The sequence below is a fragment of the Budorcas taxicolor genome, chromosome 1 (assembly GCF_023091745.1).
Source record: "Budorcas taxicolor isolate Tak-1 chromosome 1, Takin1.1, whole genome shotgun sequence".
Taxonomy (NCBI): Eukaryota; Metazoa; Chordata; class Mammalia; order Artiodactyla; family Bovidae; genus Budorcas; species Budorcas taxicolor.
This window is the reverse complement of record NC_068910.1, coordinates 219,523,152-219,545,410: the sequence shown is the minus strand read 5'-3', so window position 1 is coordinate 219,545,410 and position 22,259 is coordinate 219,523,152. Positions and strand designations below refer to the sequence as shown.

The 22,259-nt window shown below is 43.5% G+C and overlaps 1 protein-coding gene across 1 annotated transcript in view; it reads left to right on the top strand.

Moving 5' to 3' along the window:
- SATB1 (SATB homeobox 1) overlaps window positions 1–22,259 on the top strand; it is an 82,522-nt gene that overhangs the window by 43,707 nt on the left and 16,556 nt on the right. Inside the window, exon 9 of the mRNA XM_052646265.1 lies at window positions 2,754–2,909. Coding sequence (XP_052502225.1) covers window positions 2,754–2,909 — 156 coding nt within the window. The remainder of the gene's footprint in view (window positions 1–2,753; window positions 2,910–22,259) is intronic.

Below are 22,259 nucleotides of genomic sequence, written 5' to 3'. Positions count from 1 at the left end.
GCTCCTTCTTAACTACTTCCCGGCGCCTCTGTAATGATGGAGCGGTGTGCGCTGCCTTGATAAAAGCTATTCAGAGAGCAACGGCCTTTCTTTTACCTCCTCCGCTATTTGCGGAGAAGAGCTAGAGAGTAGTTTGTTTTGCCTGGAATGAACTACTTTATGAATTTTAATGTGTGATATAATATTAAAAGCTAAACCAGGATTAAAGAAGATTTTTTTTTGTGCTAAGCTAAAATAGTACTTAGTAGAGTGAGGTATAAAAGATTTTTGTTTCCATTTTTACCTGGGGAAAAAAATTTCAGCTTTCATATTTTTGAAAAGCTGTCCAAGTCAGTTCCCCTTAAGCAATAGCTTGTGTTTAGGGAAAAAAATGTGATTCCAGAATTCTAATAGCTTATCTCTGATGAGATGCCTATCCGAGCCAACAAGATGATAAAGAAGAGCTTTTCTAAATATTTTTAAAATGAGTAATAGAGTTCGTTAATATTTTTTAAAGTTACTGCTCTCACTTAAAAAAAAATGTTTCATGTGCTTCTTTTCCACTTTTGACCATGTTAGCTGCTAGGAAATGGTTATTTGATTTTTTTTTTGTAAATAATTTAAAATGTTTGCTTGTTGATTCAAGTGTCAATTGCTTTATTAAAAAAATTAAACCAAAGAAAATTTTAGAAGCAAAATTACAAGGTTGAAACAAATGATTATGGCCCACCTAGAAGATAAATTCTCAAGCATCATTTTTACAGAAGAATGAAAATTACTTACGAAACACGCTGCAACTCCCAAGTTTCCAAAGCCTGCCCTCTTAACGACTGCTAAGCAGATCACTACCAAGGAACTATTTCTTCCAATGCACTGGACTCCGTGCCTCCATTTCCATAACATTCAGTGTTCAAAGTGATTGAAATTGCTTTTCTTTTCTCTTTCATTTAAGCAGTGAGAAAAATAGGTATTAAAAGGGACCCCATGGGGTGATCAAATCTATCCTTCTGCCTCAAAGCAAGACCACCCCAGAGCAAAGTTGTGAATCTCACCAAAGCAACTTTGTAGGCAGTTTATGGTAATGCGGTAACTCTGTTGGCTCCTAAAGTGGTGTTTAGCAGATTATTGCTTCAAAGCCGGTGTCTATGCTTGGTGGCCTCAGTCCTTAACTGCCTCCCTGAGTGCCCCTGCTCGCTGGAGCCCCAGAGCTGGCGAGGGCACCTGTGAGTCCAGCCTCCTGCCATCTCTGATGCCGGTGGGCCCCGTGTCCTCCCTGGGGCTGTGGTCCAGCCGTTTCCCAGCATCCATGTTTCTGAGCTCCCAAGGCTAGTGTCCAGGTAGGAGGGTCTAGCCACATCCTCCAGAGGTGAGTTATCTTGCTAACTGGCTGCAAGTTAGAAAGGGAGTTGGATGGCAAGCTGATCTTTACTTTCTAAGTGCAGGGAATTAGATTGCATAATTAATTCTGCCCCTCTTTTGATACCAAACATTTGGAGGCAAGGTGAAATACGGATTAGAAGTCTTGCTGTTCGGGAGAATATGTCATCTAGGGCCCCAAATTATTCGTTTATCCTAAAGTGAGCTTCAGTTTCCACTGTTCATAGTAGATGAGAGGAAAGGTCCAAGACAGTCAGTATGTAGAGAACGGAATCTGGATTCTGTAAAAGGCGCAAAGAAAAGCGGTCTCCGATGAGTCATGTTGTCGGGAGCAACGTGGTCCTGCGTCTCCAGGAACTTTCCGTTTATGTTTCCATCCGTTTCCCAGTAAAAAGCAGCTACGTGGTTCATACGTGCATGTCCCAGGCTGGTTCCTGTAACTGCGTAATAAAAGTCAAATTTTTATTTTAATGATTGAAAGTATTAAGGATTGCTTTTTAAGTTTTAAAAAAGATTATGATATCAGTAAATTTTGAGGTTGATTTCCCCCCTAAATTTTTTGTCATTTTTCTGGTGATATCTGCTTATCATTTTTACCAAAGGGATTGATATTTGATTCCTCAGTCAAGATTATATAGTTTGAATATATTTTGTGTGACTTGCAGTCATGTTCTATTAAATATTGTAAAATATTTTCTTATTGTCTGGTTCCACAAGTTAAAAGGAGATAGTTATACAGGGGTGCCAGGAAGCGATGAAATAATTACACGGAACAGCTTGGACGTGCACTTGTAAAATGCAGCCACCTTTATGATAATTAAGCAAGGCACTCTACCTGTTTCATGGATGGATAGAAGATTTAAATATGCAGCTCTGCAAATGGCTTTGTTATGGAAGATTTTTAAATGAAACATAAGTGGAAAAGGCATAAAAAAAGAGTCTAAAATTAAAAAGGCCATAGTATATAATAGCTATTAGTGGTACGATTGTCTATTAGGCATCAGGTACCCAACAAAGATACAGCACTGTGCATTACCGTTTTAATTGTGAATTTCCTTTGTTAGAATTGCAATGGAAGGTAATTGGGTAACAATTAGTTTAGGGTTTTCAAGTCTTTGAAACTATTCTGCTTTCCAGAAAACTTACTTTATGGCATTATAATTCCTGGTTGTCAGCTGGCAGTTGCTGTCATATTACAGATGCAATCACCTGTGGCAATATGACTTCCTTACCTTAAGCAATCTGATCTCCAGCTAATAACTCATGTTGAATGACCGCCCTGTTGATCACCTGGATCGTAAAAGGAGCATCAATGTCCAGTTTGGATGCTGAGCCTGAGAAGCTTCAAAACAGTTTGGCCAATGGTAAATGACAGGCATGTTCAAAATGTTTTGTAGGTGAAAACAGCTACTATTGCCACTGAGAGGAATGGGAAACCAGAGAACAATACCATGAACATTAATGCTTCCATTTACGACGAGATTCAGCAGGAAATGAAGCGTGCTAAAGTTTCCCAAGCTCTGTTTGCAAAGGTGGCAGCTACCAAAAGCCAGGTAAGCGCCTCTGCTCGGCGTGCAGACTGTTGATCTGCGGTGCCTGTGAAAGTGCATCCACAGGAGTGTCTGTCTGCAGCTGGAACTGTGTCCCCGAGAGGTCACGGTCTCCCGGCGTGTTGACAGCTCTGGGGTGAGACAGGGTTCAGAGTCAGGTAACAGATCCTCGATTGTGTTTCCTCCAGCAGCCGTCGTCCAAATCACAGATTTCTCAGTAAATCCCTCAGCCAGTTAATAGTTGTTTCCAGAAGAGTATTGTAGTGTGTAGGAGGTTTCTCCATCTGGTCTATTGTAGTGGAACAAATAATTTGAGTTATTATTATTTCATTGGAACTTGGGTGACCTTGACTTCCATCCTAAAACACGGTGAATACTGTAAACTACTGTGGTTCGTTTTTGTCCCAACTCTGGCGTCTACCGCCATTGGGCGCACTTATTAAAGCAGACTCACACACACATATCTATCTTTGCATATTAATAATTATGTGCACATATATATGACACAGATTTAATTACAGTTAGAAAAACTGTCTAAATCTTTTAGACACCATGTATGATATATGGTACACAATTTTGATTATAGTTAGAAAAATTGTCTAAACCTTCTGAATCATGAATGAATAGAACTAAATTTGGAAAAGTTACAAATATTTACAAGATGACATAAAAAAGGATAGATAATGCAGTCTTTTATCAGTATGATATAAATTGATAATTTAAGTTTATCAAATGGAGGGCCATCTACACGAACAAATTCACAGTTATCTACAAGCTCTTGTTCAAAGGCAGGAATACTTTGTAAAGGACCGGAAGAATGCTGAAGTTTCTTCCTCTTTGCAGAAAGATTTCGATCCCTGGGTTGGGAAGATCCCCTGGAAAAGGGAAAGGCTGCCCGCTCCAGTATTCCGGCTGGAGAATCCCATGGACCGTATAGACCATGGGGTCGCCAAGAGTCGGACACGACTGAGCAACTTTCACTTCACTTGATAGCGCTATCCAAGTGAGATTGAGAGGCAGTCAAAGAAATTTTAGACAAATACATTTCATTATCATTAGTGAACTCTCCTTTTTAACATAGCCTGTCTGCTGTCAACTTCTGACAAGATTATACCATCCTGAGACTTACTTACAATGTGATGTATTTATAATATAATACTTTTATTATTAGATTTTTCTGGAATTTTACTCTAGCAACATTAATAGTGGTCCTTGATGGGAGTTTTGCTTAAGAAGAGGTTGTTCTTGTTTAAGTTATAGGCTGGCTGAAATACTTAAGGGGTATCTTGGAAATGTTATAGAAAAATGGTTAAACTCAAGCTGTGGACTGTAAAAATTATAGCTTTATAGGCCACATGCCTGCCTACCCTTCAATCACTGTCAAAGTGATAATTTCTACAATAATATGTTTCTTTTATTGTGAGATTCTAAACATCAAGTGCTGTTTAAACATTAAACTGAATTGTTTATGTTAGTGCCGTACCCAGCGTGTCATACATCAGGCCACCGTAATCTCTCATGGAATGTAAAATTCTGTCATGAATCATGGCTTGTATATCGGAAATTACTGTAATTTTGATTGGAAATTACAGGGCTCTTGAAATGTTTCTAATTATGATAGAATGTTAGAGCCGCTTCAAACCTGTGTGCGTCTTCAGATGTCTTCATTTACATGCCAAGACTCGGCATTAAGGAGCACTGTCCTGTGCACGTCGCCCCTCACCCATCCACCCTGCGCCGTCTTGCTATTTAGTATAATTAGGATGAGGATCTCCTAGTTCAACGTATTTTGTCCCACCTTTCTCTGTGATTATACAGCTCTTCTGACCTTTCCAATTAAATTACCAAGACTAACAGACTGTCTTCTTGTCAGGCCAAACACTTTCCCCAGATCTCCAAAATAGATAAACAGAGAAACTACACATGCATTATTGCAGTAAGGGGCAGCCTTAAAACCCACAAACAGAAACAGACCTTAAAACTTTCTGGTAAGTGGGCATCTGTCACCCAATCCCTGTCCCAGCCCCCCTCACCCGCCGACCCATTTCCTGTCTTACGAAAGCATATCTCCCGACTAGCAGCCTTTTGGCTGCCTTCATCCTTGCTTTCTTTTAAACAGAACCCCGGTTCTGCCCGCCTAAGCTGAGTTTCTGTTTTCGGAGCTATTCAGACAGTTGTTCAGTTCAGTTCAGTCGCTCAGTCATGTCCGACTCTTTGCGACCCCATGAACTGCAGCACGCCAGGCCTCCCTGTCCATCACCAACTCCTGGAGTCCACCCACACCCATGTCCGTTGAGTCAGTGATGCCATCCAACCATCTCATCCTCTGTTATCCCCTTCTCCTCCTGCCCTCAATCCTTTCCAGCATCAGAGTCTTTTCACGTGAGTCAGCCGTTCGCATCAGGTGGCCGAAGTATTGGAGTTTCAGCTTCAGCGTCAGTCCTTCCAATGAATATTCAGGACTGGTCTCCCTGAGGATGGACTGGTTGGCTCTCCTTGCAGTCCAAGGGGCAGTGGTAGCAATGGGTTGATAATGTCACGTGAGTGATGTTCTGGGCAGGGTTGAGCATCCTTGCTTTGTGTCCCTGTCTTACAAAGCTCCCCGTGAGTCACTTTCAACCACGTCAGTTGCAGCTTCTGTGTATCTGCCATGATGAAGTGTTCCCCGGGACCCTCAAAGCTGCTGGCTCATCTTCTCGGTACTGGTTGAAAGAGAATCCAGTGGGCTGTTGGGATCCAACAGACTGTTAACTTTCATCCCCCCACATCACAGTTCCCAACTACTTATTTACTGGAACTTCATTAAAAAGCATTTCTGTCGCTTTCTCTTCATTCTTCAGTTGAGATGTTAGCTACCCGCTTCATGAAAATCTGCAGGTTGATGATTGCTGAAAAATAAGACCATCCGAAAATGGTATGCATCGCTGAGAGAGGAAGCCTGACTTCACAAGGGCAGGTAGTCGTGGACGGGCTATGCTCTCTTGCCATGGTTTATGTGAAGGAAATATATAAACTGGAATACAAACCGAAACAAACAGAGTCTTCAGATGAGACCGACCTGTTGCATGGTCAGAATTCTGAACTGTGAGTTGCTCGTGCCTTGGACGCACGTGCCGAGGCCCGTCAGCACGCAGGTCCCGCCAGGTTCCGAGGGGAGAGCTGGAGGCCCTCCCTTGTCAGCCCGTTCAGGCCCGTCCGCTCCTGTACCTGGCCCTGATTCTCTCTGTCGGCATTAACGTTCATCACCTTTTTTGGGCTAGCCCCCGTCATGTACTGTACATTGCCTGCATTTAGTTCTCAGTAACCCTGTGAGCTATAACGCTGATTTCCTCCTTTCACACACGAGGGTCACCTGACTACAAGTAGGAGCGCCCACCCCAAGTTCTCTGCATCACTATGTTAGTGTCTTCTCAGGGTTCCAGGTAGCATCAGGACCAAAGTTAGCTCCCCTCTTCCAGGAAAGAGGAGTTCGGGATGCTGAGCTAATCAGTGGTCGGAACGGTGGGGGCTTTCCTGTCTTCATTGACATCTTCACGGATTATGGGTTCTCGCCATCGGAGGGTTCTCGGAACCCGCGCTTCTTCACGCCTGGTTGGGGCTGGGGTGCAGCTAGGGGTGCCTGGTGAGGACTCAGAGGGGCCGTGGTCCCGGCTCTGTCACTGGCTTTAGGGCACCAGAAGATGGGAGGGGTCTCATCCTGTCCTGTACGTGGAAAAGCGTTGAAATTTACAGCACTGTAACACAGATAATGGCTTGTAATGTGTTAAGCCAGAGACTCAGACCTTCACACAGAGTGACTTATTTATTACCTATTTATGTATCTCAGATACCTTTCATTTTCCAAGTAAAGCTTTAGGTAGGTTGCCTCAGTGGCAGGCAGCAGAATTCTTTTAAAAGACAGCACAGCTCTAGAAAGTTGTGGAGCCAGATACGTAGTAACTGTGGTCTGCCACGACTAATGCGCCAGCGTGTTTTCAGGAAAAGAAACCAGCTCTGCAGACCCCACCATTGCACCTGTATTACATTTTCTCTTCGATGAGTAATAGGAATGAGATTGTTTTTAACTCTAATAGAAATGTCTGGGTAAAATATGGAAGTGCAGACGGAAGGTAGGCTGCTTTTTGTGCTTGGGTAGGAAAGCAGGCTAATGCAAACTTTAAAAAGATGATATGCTTTAAACATAACGCGAATAGCTACAAATGAATACACTTTATATTCTGGGTATTCAAATAAGGAGCCATTTTTTTTCCAAGTGAATCATACTGGAATTTTATCAAACATTTAGTCTGATAACATTCAAATAATTACAGGAGCAGAATTCGCTAATTTTACTGTTAAAAAAAAATAGTTGATTTGGGTAATAACCATTACGGTATCAAGGTTCAGTTACTGTTCAGTGGTTATAGTGTTTTCATATGGGAGATGGAAATGGAATTCTTTCCTTAATGGTGGCAGATGTTGGAATCTAATTTTATTCCACAGCAAACCCCCTGAGAGCTCTGAGACTTAAGGTGTATGTCCAGCAAGGGGACATTAGCAGTGCTGTAGGCCTTGCCTTGTACATCGAGTTGTTACATTGATTTTCGTGTTTGTGGAGGTGGGGCTTGCAGGTGCAGTGATGCTGTCGGAGTGAAGGGCTTTCACCGTGCCGCTGCACCCCCTCTTGCATTTAGAAAGAGATTTCTCCCTGGTGCTTTACTGAACAGGGTATTTCTTTTAGGTAAAGCAGTCAGACAATGGAAATTCTATTTGACCGAACATGCTTTCAGTAGAATCGTTTGCAGTCTCTACCCACTGGTCCTGGCAAGTTACCGGACACTTTGGCTGCAACAACTTTGACTGGTGAATGGATGTGGTTTTTCGCACTAAAAAAAGAATTTCTGCCTCTGTGAAAATAGCATGCCAGTTAAAGCAACCAAATAATTCAAAGCCTCTTGCACGCTTTCACCTACTTTTCAGACACGTTTGTCGTGGTCAGACCTGTAGGACGGGAGAGAGAAGGGAGAGAGAAGGAGAAAGAGGAACGGAGAGAGAAGGAGCACCTTCGTGCTCATTGGGCTTGTAGGTAAAAAAAAAGGAAGTATCTTTGGATTTGGAAGTTCTTAGATGGTGATTGGAATGCCTTAAATACGAGTGAGACATATCACACATCATCGGTGGTGGAAATAGGGCTGCTGTTTGTTGTTGAGTCGCTAAGTCGTGACTGACTCTTTGCCACTCCATGGACAGTAGCCCAGCAGACTCCTCTGTACATAGGGCTAAGAATACCATTTTTGTGGCTGGTTATAGGAATCTACAGTGCTGAAATCCAGGAGAAAAATCACATAACCATGTGCATTCTGTATACCAGATGCATTCTGTATTCCAGCGTGTCAGCAAAGGCATCTTTTATTTTGTCAGAATCAAATTGCTCTCCTGGAAACCTCACTTGGAAGCTCCGTGCTGACTCACTCTTTTGGAATGTTCTCGTAACAGACTTCGCTGCAGCACTATTTCACCTGTGCAGCCTCCTGTCTCAGGACCGCAGGAGGCCCCTGCCCAGTTCCGTGATTTCCGGAGCCGCGTGCTTCCCCGGCAGCCTGTGGGAAAGCCTTTCCCCCGTGTCCCCAGGGCCCGGTCCCTTGGGCTGACGAGCTGCCTGCAGCCAGGATCCAGGGAGGGAACCGCCCTTCTCCACCTAGCGCCTTATTTTATCTTCAGTTATCTTTATTGGTGGGGAGGAGACCCTCAGGAGATGCAGGTTCCTGGACCAGCTTCCAGGGAGGAGGAAGAGGCATGAGGAAAGCTTGAGGGGAGGAGAGCAGTAAGGCGGCCCAAGGTGCAGCATCTCAGGACATGCTGGCCCGCCAGCTAGCCGCGCTGGGGAGGCTCCGTGCTGCCTGCGTGGCGAGGCCGCGCAGTCCTGCCCATCTCCTGTCGTGGTGTCCCGCACTGTGCGATCTCTAAGCGTCCCTCTGTCTAAATACCAGGGTCCCTGTTGGGTTGACTTTTCTTTTTTTTTCACTTGAATTATGCGTTTGCTTAATTTTTTATTGGAGCATAGCTGCTTTATACTGTTGCGTCCCTTTCTAGTGTGTAGAGTGATGCTAGTGAGTCAGGTGATGGTGGTGTAGGAGAACAAGGGGCCCGTTTAGATGCCCACCGCGCTGTAAGTAGGCTCCTTGCGCTCTGCAGCGTGCCCTCGTTAGTTTCCGATTTTACACATGGTGGCAGTAGCATATTTGTGACAGTCCCCCTCCCCAGCCAGGGATGGAACCCACGCCCGCTGCCCTGGAAGCAAGGAGCCTTGAGCACTGGACCGCTAGGGACATGGGCTTAGTTTCCTAAAGTGTAGACCTATCTTTCTGTTTCTAGGGCTCCCCAACCCCCGGGGTCTAAGGCCTGATCATAGGAGGTGAAGCTGATGTGCATACAGTGCACAGTAAATGAAATGTAAGGCACTTGAGTCATCCTGAGGCCAGCCCCGCCCCCCAACCTCTGGAAGAAGCATCTTCCACAAAACCGGTCCATGATCACAAAAAGTTTGGGGACCGCTGCAGTCTAGTTGATTGCTAAACAGGACTTCTGAAATTAAGGCTTTAAATACATAAACATTGACGTAATATGGCAGTTGAAAGGCACATGATTGTATGTTATACAGTGTTTTAAGAACTATATTTGTGAATCTGAATATGAGCTCTTTTCACATTTCTATGTTATAAAAACAAGCATGTATTTTAATTAATCTGGGGTTTGATCACAGAGGTAGGTTCAGAATTATTCAATAGAAATTACCTGCTGATTATATTTTTGGCTAAAATATCACGTAAAGGGGTGTTTTCCCCTTACACACTTGATATTGTTTATTTCAGAAAGTCAAACCAAAGCTTTTTGGTTATCTTATTGCCACCTGAAAATCCTTAAAAAAATTTTTTTTCTTCTAAAATTTAAGAGTAAGTAACTGGAGTCATGTAAATATACATTCCTCATTCTCCCATTTAGTAAGTTCATTGTAACAAGTATAATCATAACTCATTAAGCCCAGTTCTCCAGCTTTCAAAAAATGGCATAAACAATTTTTACTCGGGATTTGGAGAGAAGCAGTTTGTGACTATTGAGCCAGGTCTCTAAAGAGGGTGAGCACATGGGGAAGTTTGGGGAAGGTGACCCCAGAGCGAGTCCTTCAAGGCAGGCCAGCGTGTGATGCGATCTAGGGTATGAGTATACCAAGCATGCATTTGTAGAATCTACTGTATTTATTCTAAGGCCACCTTTTGTTCCAAAATGTAATATAAGTTGAAAAGTGTAGACTCAGGATATCTTATGAAAGTTCCTCTTTTTGGAAGCCTTCTGTTGGGTTGACCAGAAAGTTCGTTCAGGTTTTTTCCACCCAAACGGAACTGTCTGGCCAACCCAGTATAATTAGCTTGACAGTTGAAGAGTTAAAGGACGGGCTCCAGTAGCTCCAAAATGGGAGTAGGGGATACACCAGACCAGTGGGGTTTTAACTCTCAGCAGGAATGAACTTCAAAACGGAATGCTATTCAGCTCAACTTCGCGTGTAATTATAACACTGCTATAGTTCTTTAACAGACTGCCACGTGAAAAGACAAAGTGTTTTCTCAAAAGTCTCACCAGTTGTCTTTTATGGCTTGGGTAGTAAAGGTAGGTTTTATTTTAGCTTTATCTTCTTTTTCCCTCATATGAGAAATGAAAATAAAGGCCCTGTGAAATGAATGAGCTATGAAAATGCATTTATGCAAAATGACAATAGAGAAATAGCTCTGGAAGAAACTGCACTGGTAAAATTTCACACCAGTGAAAGGCCCTAAAAGAGAGATGGAAGAACTTATGTTGGGAATATGAATCTGATGTAGGATTTTTCGGCCCTGCTGAAAGAAGACCTTTAGTACCTTAAAAAGTAACCTTTCAGATTATTCACTCCCAGAACTATAGGTGTTTCGCTTTTCTACATGCTGTTCTTTTGCCTGATAAAATGACACAACTAAGTCATAGACCACCCGTTTAAATATCTAAGTAAACATCTATATCTGCATGTACAAAATATGTATATTTAAAGTCGATTTTAGAGATTAACAGGCACATAGCCATTCTATAATTTGTCATTAGATATCTTGTAAAAAGAAAAGCTTCGATCTGATTGCTAAAGAGGTGGAGCTGATCCTTTCTCTGAGACTTCATCTGTTTTGGTGTCTGGCCATGAGGATGGGTTCTCTTTCGAGCTCTTCATTCAGCCATTCCAGTGGCCTTTGGTGGTTTTCTTCTCTTCTCTTCTCTTTAAGCGATCCCGTTTTCAGCCCATAGGCTTCAGGAATTGGGCTGAAGCGCACAGTCTCATGGCCGCCCGCCTGCTCGGCCGCCGGGCGCCTCTGCTCCTGTAAATCGGATCATAGTCAGCATGCTGTCGTATAATAAGGTGTCTGATCCTTATTACCAGTTTGTTGATGCACAGACTCCTTCAAATTGACCATTGCAACACATGGTTTCCCCTGAAACTAGCTGTGATAATTAGCGTGGTTCTAATGAGACAGAATGTCACTGATCTTCTGCTGAACTGCCGAGTCCCGACGCTGCGGATGGGAGCTGTCAGAGCCTGCCATCTGTGACGGCGCTTGGCACGTCCCGGTGGCTGCCGAGAGCATGCTCAGTAGACTAGTTTCAGACAAATGGCCCTTTACTTGACGAGGGCCCTGCGTTCTGCTCAACTCGAGAACACTGGCCCCAACTTCGGCCTGTGCCAAGACCCATTTTGCGATCCGAGGGCAGAGAAATATGTAAACCTCTGTTGTAGGTTGCGGAAGAGAGGACTCTCTTATTTAGCAGGTGAATTTTCAGTGGCATTCCTTCCTTTGGGCTTTTTTCCCCTCCTCTCTCTTTTTTGTTTTTTTCCTTTTTTTTTCCCCCCAATGGCCCCATCCAGTCAGTTAAATGGCAAAGCAGTCACTGAAGAGCCTCTTCCCCGGTTTTCATCCTGCCTTGTTTAAAAGAGATTTGTTGAGGAGTTGGGCTGGCTCATCACGATGGAGCAGTCAGATGTAGCAGAGAGGGGAAATGAAAGAAACAGTTGAGAAGGTGTCTAGGAATACGCAAGTCGGATAGCAGAATGAAAACGGACAGGACCGTGAGATCTGAAAGCTCCAGAGAGGACTGGAGAGTTCTGTGTGTGTGTGGCTCTTTTTTTTTTTTCCTGGAGTACAAGTCCAGCGCTGCTTATCATTCCAAAATATGCTTTGTTGCTTTTTATTTCCTCCTCTCTGGCAGACCACACAGGGCTTGTTCTGAAGAACATTTTCACTAATCTGATCAGGCAGCCAAATACGCCGGGAAAACTGCTTTAATGATCCCACTAATTACCTCAAGTCAATATGAACTGTATTATTAGACTGAGGGAAAATATCCCATTAGGTCTCCCCCTTGGGAGTTCCTCCGCTTTGTGATGTCACCGGAGCCTTCACCCTCTCGCTTGTAATTAATTTTATTTACACACGCAGGCACGCACAAGGTCACACCTGCACAACCGGCGCTGGCCAGGGAGCGTGTGGCACTCGGGCTTAATCAGATCTGTCATAATTACCATTCTGCACGTTTCTGACACACGCTGTGAAATATTTCAATTTAACTGCCGCTACCAGCACAACCAGATGTAGTGCGAGCCTGGCTGCGTTGGAAATATTATTCCTCAGGATAAACTCTCTCCTCCTCCTCCTCTCCTCCCCCCCTTTGCAGCTAATGTAGCGCAGAAGCTGATGGGTCCTGTAAATCTTGAATGCAGCGCTAGATTGATAACAGGCGATTAGACAGTTTAACCACAAACAGCTTGTTCATTTTTCACAAATGAAAACCACATGTGGTGTAACTAAAATTTCAGGCCCCCCCTTTTTTTAAGAGTTGGGGGTCTGCATGTGTGTATATTGGAGATGTTCTTAAAAATAAAAGGCGATGGACAGAAGTTGTCTAGAAAAATAGAGAAGTTGCCTAGTTTTTTTTTTTTTCAGGTAGTTTTATCTAAACTATCATCAACTTCCTTTTTTTTCACTTTTGCCAAAACTCAGATGGAAAAAGATGGTACTCTCCATTTCCTTTTTTTTTTTTGCACAGTTTTTCTTTTTTCTTTTATTTATTTATTTATTTATTTATTGGATGGAAATGATAATATCCCTTTAGTCTCTGCCTTTTTATTTTGTCAGTGTCAAACTTTTTTTTTTTTTAACATAAATTCTGAAAGAATTTCTACAGTGGGTATATGCAGTTTTTTAAAGGAGAGTTTCCCTTATTTTTGTCAATGAAAAGTTGTCAGTTTAGGCATGGCGATCATATTCCTCACAATCCCAAAACAAAAATGGACCCATCAAAAATTTATTTCCCAGAGAAGTGTGTCGATTTGCAGAATCGGTGTGAAGGGTAGAACTGAAAACCCGTGAATTCTGTTTCTTTAGAAATAGTGGAGACGCCTGGCAGAAAGTGCAGGTGCAGGGTAGCCATTAAGGCCAGAGTTATCACTGGTCTCAGAAGAGTCCAGCCGTAAGAAAATTAGAGCGTTGGAGCCATGGAAGGCAAAGGCTGGTTAAGAGAGGCGGAAGGAATGGGCTCTGTGTGGTGCAGAGCTGTGCCTCTGGAGAAGGCTTGCAGCAGTCCACTTTAGAGGCCATTTAAAATGCAGATCGAGCTAGTTAAGTATCTTTTAATGCCAAATAAAATACACTCTTCCTTTTTATCTTTATTTTTGTTTTACTACTGAAGTTATGAGCCTCATTTCGAAACTTCCTCACTGATAAGAGGTGCCATTTCCCATGGAATAGTGGATTCCTCTCCTTTCTCTCCTTTCTTTAGCCACTTACCTTTCTTCTTTATTTCCTTATATTAAAAAACAAAAAAGTTTTCCTTCTCAATTTTTCACTGTTTGCTCTGTGTTTGCTTCAGACTATCTTCCAACTTTGCAACTAGCATTTTCCTGCCTGTTCGTTCTTTTTCTTTTGGCCTGAATATCACTTTGGAGGAAAAGAAAGTATTTGTCTTAGAATCCCTCTTCCTTCTGAACTGCTCAGCAGTTCGCATGGTTGATGTCTTCAGTCTTGATCAGCCTACGTAGTCATTTCGCAAGATACTGTTATCGGGGAAGGTTACTCTCACATTACCTGTCACTTTACTGACTTCTGCTGAACGCAGATACGAGCTCAGAATCCTCCTTAACACAGAAGTGAAAGCACCGGTTGCTGATCAGTGAGGGCCACCCAGCGTGGCTGGTACCACTTGCATTCTAGGACACCCAGAAACAGATTTGCTGTATCTGTAACGTAGTTGTATGGGGATGAGTCGAAGGAATGAGAAACGTGGGGGTAAGAAATTTCAGCTTGTGACTCCTGCCCTGCCTCTGCTTTAATGACCCTGAAGAATTTTGCACAGCTACTTCAAAACAGGTGAGCCAGCGTGCAAATGAGATCACATTTTGCAGTCATTGAATCTGGCACTGAAAGGAAACTTGCCTTGTTTCATTGCAAGTCAGAGTTTCCATTTGTAACCTAAGAAGTCATCCGTAGCTTTCCACGTTTGCAAGCTTTAGTTTTCATACGTTAGGATTTCTTTTTGTCTTATACCTGTGGATACAAAAGGGAAGAGAAAGAAGAACCAAAAAAAAAAAAAAAAAAAAAGGAATAGCTGTTCAGGGATGCTGGAGTCTATGTGAAGTTTGAGTTTTGAGTAGGAGACGAGAACACGTCTTTCCGTTAAATTTAGCGAGACTGCAAGAATCCCCATTATTCAAGGAAAATACTGAAATTTTCTTTAATGCAAAGACAGTTTTCATGTATCAGTTAACAAGTCCTGGCTGAAGATTAGTGGAAAAGGAGTCTGTAAACTTGATCCTGCCTCTCCGCTCAGTCCACCTCCACCCACTCTGCGGTCATGCAGATAGCGCTTCAGGAAGATGTGCAGGAAGCAGGATCTGTTCCTTCAGTATTTACTCTATTTTCCATGTCAGCGTTTTTCACCAGCACCATTGAAGTCATCAGCATCATCTATCGTGTGGCCTGTGTTCTTACTCCGAAAGCTGAAGGAAGGAGGAGAGTGTGCTTCCTGATCATCTGTGTCAGAAATGTGCTGATCTACACCTGTGGTTTACATAGCAACTTGTACATAAACGCCATCTTTCAGAGAAGGCCTTGGGGATTGCAAAGAGTAGGGGGTCCCAATTTCCCGTCCGTCATGCTGGGGAGACCCAGGCAAGTTGCTTGGCCTGTCAGGCCTCTAACTTTTCGCTTCAGGAAAGTGAACGAATTTGGGTCAGACTGTCATGTCCTGGGCAGGTCCACGTTCCATGAGTTTGTTGCTGAAGCAGACACACGAGTGTGAAAAAGGATGCTGTTTTGATTGAAGGTACCGCCAGCAGGTATGTTAGTGTGGGGTGAGTCCCAGAGGAGGCAAGGTTTTGAATAATGGAAGGGCTTAGCTGGCGGGGACACAGTGCTGTTTTGGGGGTGTTTTAGCCTCAAAGAATTATTTATGAGGGACATGTAGTGAGAATGGGCTGTTTGAAATCCAGGCTGTGAACTCCATGTTATGTAGCATACACTGGGCTCCGGATTGATGTGCTCTCATCTGAGACTTGTTGCTGGAAAGCTGGAACAGCCGCCTCCTTTGTCAGGGACCACGCAGAATCGGGCCAACGTACAGAGGAGGCGACCTCCGTTCAGTCGGGGCCTGGCCTTGGGTTGCTATGTGGTGGGGTAGTGGTTGCCAACACCCTGTGATTAGAGATTGCTAAAGAGCTTCCTCCTTTAACATGTCTTTTTTGGGGTTTTTAACTGATGCCTGAAAGTCCACCTTTAACTTCTCATTTTAGGGGATTGATTCAAAAAAAAAAGTTCTTCAGGGCAGGATAGCACATCAAAGGGGGAAAAATAGACTCAGTCCACGAGAAATCACAGGTTTGGAAGAGGTCGGTGAAATGGAGAGTTAACTGGGTGAAGGAGGCAGGGAATGAGAGCTGGTGTGCAGGAGTTATCTTGACGCTCTCAGTTGCAAGCTTGTCACCTGGTACCTGAGGCGTCTAATAGCTGCTGAGGAGTGCCTAGCCCCAGGTGTCTTCTTTAAATATTTCTCTGTTTGATACTTATACCAACACTAGGCTGCTTGTCAGGGCGTTACTTGACTGGTTCATTGATGGAGTATTCGGTGGTTAAAATGAAATGCAGATTAGGTAAAAAATAAATTATTTTCAATGGGGTCAAGGAAGTGAAGGCTGTAAATAAAATATACGTTCACAAACAGACAAATGCTATTAGGAAAATCCAGCTTGGTCCATGCCAAGCTGTTACTGTCTAAATTGCCTTCTTTTTTCCTGACTTGCAATTAATTTTTGCTTGTGTGTTTGGAGATTGGGGGAAGGGTAATAGCCTAATGGGTAATGATTTTATTTTAGTATTTTGATTAAAGAGCCTAAATAACTTGGACCCTGGGTAACCATAAGAACTCACGCCTTATCCATCAAGCTTAATTTCCAGGCAGAGGGTTGTGTTTATATTTTTGGATAAATCTGGCTCTGAGGTGTATAGAATGTACATGATGAGACAGCCATGGGCTCCTTTTCTACCCTCCCTTTACCGTCTTTGCTGCTCGCTCGCTTTTCTTCCTCTAATCCTTTGCCAGCTTCCTTCTGCCTGCTCTCAGATGCAAGGCTCTCCTTCATAGCCGTTTGCTCTTTGAAGAGGTGAGGAGAAGAAGGACCAATCACTGGTCTGCAGGCCTCCCTCCCTTCACCCCCAAAGGCCTGCACCTGCCTTAATTCCCTTCCTTCTCCTTCCTGTGTCTGCCCCACTACTTCTTCCTCTTCTGTTGAGGAAACCCAGGTGTCTTTGGACAAATACTGTTAGCGTTCCTCTCCGGGCAGATAGACGTTTCTCAAAGGCAACTCTGCTAACTGTGCTTACCTTTATAGCTTGGGGGTGGTGTGACCTGAACTAAGTCAGCTTCCTGATTCAGAGATTATAAACCCACTTACCGAGTTCATAGCAGGACCAGGTAAACACACAGTGAGGCATGTGTGTGCGCTGGTGTAACTGCCGGTCAGCAGAGTTCAGGCTGGTGAACTATCACTTCATGAGCGCATTCTCCTCCAGACCTGAAATGGATAGATCTGATCAAAGTCTTCCCTCAAGTGACTTGGGGATTGAGTAGGTGTGGGGTCTCACACACGCATGCACGCACGCGCACACACACCACACACCCACACACCCAGGGCACTGCTGAGACACCCCTAGTGGAATCCTGGGGCTCCTCAGAACGCAATATGGGAACCACTGACTAGTGATTAACCGTTCCCTTCAACCCATCTCTAAGAGGTGTGGTGCCTGAGCTGCAGAAAAAAAAACAAAAACGAGAAAACAACATGATAAGGAGATCTGTTCCAAGAATTCCTAAATGCCACCGTTGTCTAACCCGCTAGGAGCTTATATGAGACAGTTCTGGAATAGTGTTTGAAATGTATATATTTAGGTGTGTGTCTATATATCTATACTAACACACAGATGTTGGTAGGGGGGCACCCTCTTCAGGAATTCTTAACCTGTGTCTCATCTTCCCCCAAGGGTCCACGCATGAACTTACATAGAATTAAAAAGCTTTATTTCACTGATGTCTTACTGAGATTTGGTACTTAAGTATCAATATAGGCAATGAGTGACATTATTATTAGGAATACCTAAGGATTTGTCACCAATAAAAATCATATTTTCACATCACATTTTTATTGTAGATTATCTCAAAATGCTGTTTTTTCTCATCACTCTAAAATTATGGTAGGTCTTAGCTCTGTTCCTAGATCTTGTTATTTAGTATGTTAATGAAGAAGCACACATTGTTATATTACTATAACATACAATTTTGATGACTGTATTCCAGTGCAGTTGGTTTTTTTGTTTTTTTTTTTAATTTTACGTATTTTATTTCTGGCACATAAAAACAGTGTCCTGAAAACAATGGACTTTACCAGACTACCAGAAGGGTCCATCACACAAAAGAGGGGAGACCAATGTTTAGATCAGTTGTGTGTTAGAAGAAAAAAAAAATGTCTAATTTTTAAAAACATAAGCTGAAGAGTTCTTAAATTTACCTGGGAAAGATTTATTTGTTTATTAGTTTTTCAGATGCTTATTTTTCAAGTACCCTGCACTCCAGAGTATGTGAGCTTGGGTGTCAATGATTGCATTGACATTTCAAACAACACACAACCCTGTATACAACCTTTTCTCCGGCATTCTGACGTCCAGCATTTGGGAGCGTGCCTCTGCCCTCAGGCTGGGAACTTTTTGCCGGGTAAACCAGACCTTGGCCGTCAGCTTAAGTCTGAAGTTTAAGCTGATCTTTCTCACTGACCAGTAGGTGCTGGGAGCTGTGGTCCGTCTTCTGTCTGTCCCATGTCTCAGCCTCACGGTAGATGGCACATAGATGGCACTTTGTGGTTATTTGTGGAAGGGCAGAATGATTCAGGAGTGAATTCATCCAGCCGCAGTTTGGCCCGCACAGAAGCTGGCGTACTCCTAAGGTGGTCCCGGTGGGAGGAGGGCGGGGAGACCCTGTGGCCAGGAGGCCAGGGTGGGGCCCGGCTCTGCCTGCCCCTCTGGACGTGCCCTCCACCGCTGGGTCGGCAGCGGGGAGGGCCCACCCGCCTGGCTTCCACGTCCGCTTTCACTGGTACATTTCTGACCTGGCCGTTATCACTGCGACTCCCCCGGTGCTTCTAGAAATAGTCACCTTTTCTTTCTTTTAAGCCTTTTTTTTTTTAAATCCCCAAATTTGAGTTCCTCATTTAAGCTGACTTCTGATGAGTCGCTTTGCATAATGGATAAAGCAGTGTGGTTTTTGGCCGCAAAATGGGTGTTACTTTATCAGCAGTATCATAAGCAGCTTGGGAGCTTGTAATGACCCTGCCCGCTTGATGGTTCCTCTAAGATATGAGCCCCATAACTTTTACAATCCCGAATTGCCTTCCCCTGGTTTTAAACATTCTTTTGTTATCTCTCGTAGAATATCATAGAGGGAAGATTTAAATTTTTAATTCGCAGCCCCTCAATATGAGTAATGAGAGGTATAGCTCATTTGAGGAGATATCTGCAGTGTTGAAAAGTTTCATATAAATCAATGAAAAATGGAATGGCAGAAACATTTGTTTAAATAAACCTGACAATAGATTATTTTTGTAACCTGACAATTAGTGTATTGAGTCAATCATCACCTAAAAATTACTCATGTTACAGGTTCATATTTTTATAGGGGTTTTTTTTTGCACATGGCATATACAGATATTCCACAACATTTTTTCTTTATGATCATTGTAATTTTGAAGAAAAAAATAAATATCGTAAGTTTTTAATAGTGCCTTAATGCAACATAAGAGATTTGCTACATAATATTATGGTATAAGAACACGCATTTATTGGGGTTGAGGGATTTGGAAAAAGATAAGTTTCCCAGGAAACTTCTGCTGTAAATAGTCAAATGTATATGCCCTTGACAGAAGCCTTCTTTTTTTAACGAATCATTTTATCTTTATTTATTTATATTTTGGCCATGCCGTGTAGTATGTTGGATCTTAGTTCCCCGACCAGGGATTAATCCCGTGTCCCCTGCATGGGGACACATGGAGTCTTAGCCACTGGACCACCAGACAAGTCCCAGAAGCCTGTTACAGGGCCTCTCTGCCTCCTTACCCTACTAGGCTGAGCTCACTTCCGATCTGACTTCTTTGAAAGGCAGCATTATCATGAGTTGCTGGACTCTGCTATCATGCACAGTACCCTCAGGAATTGTAGTGGTGTATACAGGTTTTCCTGGAGAAGGAAATGGCAGCCCACTCCAGTACTCTTGCCTGGAAAACTTCATGGACAGAGGAGCCTGGTAGGCTACAGTCGATGGGGTCGCAAAGAGTCGGACTCGACTGAGCGACTTTACTGACTCATTTTTGTCACATGTTAAATGGCTCAGACTGTGTTATTTTTCTATTTACCTCTGATTCCCCCAACTCACTGCCACTTCAGTGTTGCAGGGAATCTTCTGTATTTTTGCACTCGCTCACTGAAGTGTGAGCCTCTTGGGTGCAGGCAGGTGAAGAGCATGCCCTTCATGGTGCTGTCCATGTTGACACGTGTTTATGACGGATGTAACTCAGCAGAGATGCGGGTGGGTTGGAGTAAAGAAGTCCGCCAGCCTCAGTCTGGGAAACGCTGAGGGTCGGGACCAGAGAGCAGGGATGGAAAAGAAGACGCCAATTCAAAAGATATTGAGGAGTAGAATTGGCGGGGATTTATGATTGCTTATGGAGAAAGCAAACAAGAAAAGTCAGATTTTTTAATTGAAGCTGTTTGCCATGGTTTTTTAAAATTGAAAAATAGCACTAGCCAGTATAGAAAAACACATTTTAAAGAAATGTGTCCGACTCTTTGCGACCCCCCATGGACTGCAGCCTCCCAGGCTCCTCCGTCCATGGGATTTTCCAGGTAAGAGGACTGGAGTGGGGTGCCATTTCCTTCTCCAGGGGATCTTCCCGACTCAGGGATTGATCCCGGGTCTCCCGCATTGCAGGCGGACACTTTACCCTCTGTGCCACCAGGGAAGCCCTAAAGAAATCATAAAGGAGGAAAGACCATAAAAAAATACCCGAATCCCAATTAACTAGAAATAGCCTGATTTGTATTTTTTGTGTATACGTATGTGTATGTTTATGCATGTACATACATACACATGTGTGCACATATATGCCTTTCATTCACTCATACTCTAAACCCACCTTTTAATTAATTCCCTATTGAGGTATATTTAAGTTGCATTCAACTTTTGCTATTACAAACAATGCTAATGTGAACATTATTATAGTTAAATATTTGTATACATTTTTACTATTTCCTTAGGGTTAATTCTCAGAAGTAGAAATTATTGGATCAAAAAAGGCGTTTGTGTTTTAAAGGTGATTGCTAGCCATTCTACCCTCATCATTCCCCATTGTGCTTTGGAAAGACTGTAACAATTTATGCTTCAGATAGCAACCTTGCATGCAGGTGACTGGGTGAGTGGTGATGCCAGTAACAGTTAAACTATACAGAAGGAGCTGTGTTTGGTGGGGGGAAGACACTGGGTTCAGGTTAGAATGTGGTAACTGGGTTGTTTTCATTAACTCCCCAGATACACACATTCCTTTGGATTATATTTGTGATAATGACAATGATAAAAATAATCATAGCTAACATTCATCATACCGTTACTGTGTGCCAAGCCCCTAGTGTGAATTGTCTCAATCTTACAACCCTATGAGCAGTGGTAACGTTACCCCCATTTTACAGAAGAGTAAATTCAGGTCTAGCGAACTCAAGACACTTGACCAGTCACTATTAGAATAAGTGTTAAAATGAAGACATAGGATTTCTTAACAAATTGACCTTAGAGGTACATTACGTAGAGGAGATGAAGTCACAGTGATTAAGTAGTATCCTGAAGCAAGTGTGGCGAAGAGCGATGGTGGAAGAATGGGAAGCTTTTTCTTTATTCTTCCAACTAAATATTGCCCATTCTTCAAAGCCAAGCCGCCATGACTCTCCATCGGCGAAGGCGTCCTTGACCGTTCCGGCCCGTCTCTCCTCCTGGTCCCCACGTGATGGCTGCCCGTCACTGACCTTCACTACATGCTGCTTTGCTCTCATAGCTATGTTTGAATTCTGCTTCTTCCCTACTATACTGTGAGCCATTTAAGGCAAATGCTTTTGGTGAAGTCATCAGACCCTCTGTAGTTATTACAGGCCAGGCACTGGGCTGAACAGAACCCTGTTTCATTTGTAGCAGCCGTGGTCTTGTGAGATGAAAGCCATCATTACCTGCACTTTGTCGAGGAGGATCAGGGACTCGGGGGATTTGCTCGCGTTCTCATACATAAGTGCCTGCCCTGGATGTACCTCTTAACTGGTATGCTGAGGTGATGGAGCGTAACTGGAAGGAGAGTTAGTATTTACATGGGCAGAAAAAAACAAAGGAGAGGGCTTCTCTATTTGAGAAAACAGTATGGGGAATGGGCGTAGAATGTGGAGAAATGACGGCTGATAAACGGTCCGATGAATTAGGACCTAAGTGTGATTGGGTTTGCAGGCAGCTCATGGCCGAGAATCTGCCACCTAATGCCAGAGACGCAGGTTGGATCCCCGGGCCAGGAAGGCCCCCTGGAGCAGGCAGTGGCAACCGGCCCAGTGTTCTCGCCTGGAGAGTCCCAGGGACAGAGGAGCCTGGCGGGCTACCGTCCACAGGGTCACAGAGAGTCAGACACGACTGTGGGAGCCCGCCCGGGACGGAGGGACCCTTCCGTGAAGCTCTAGGGAG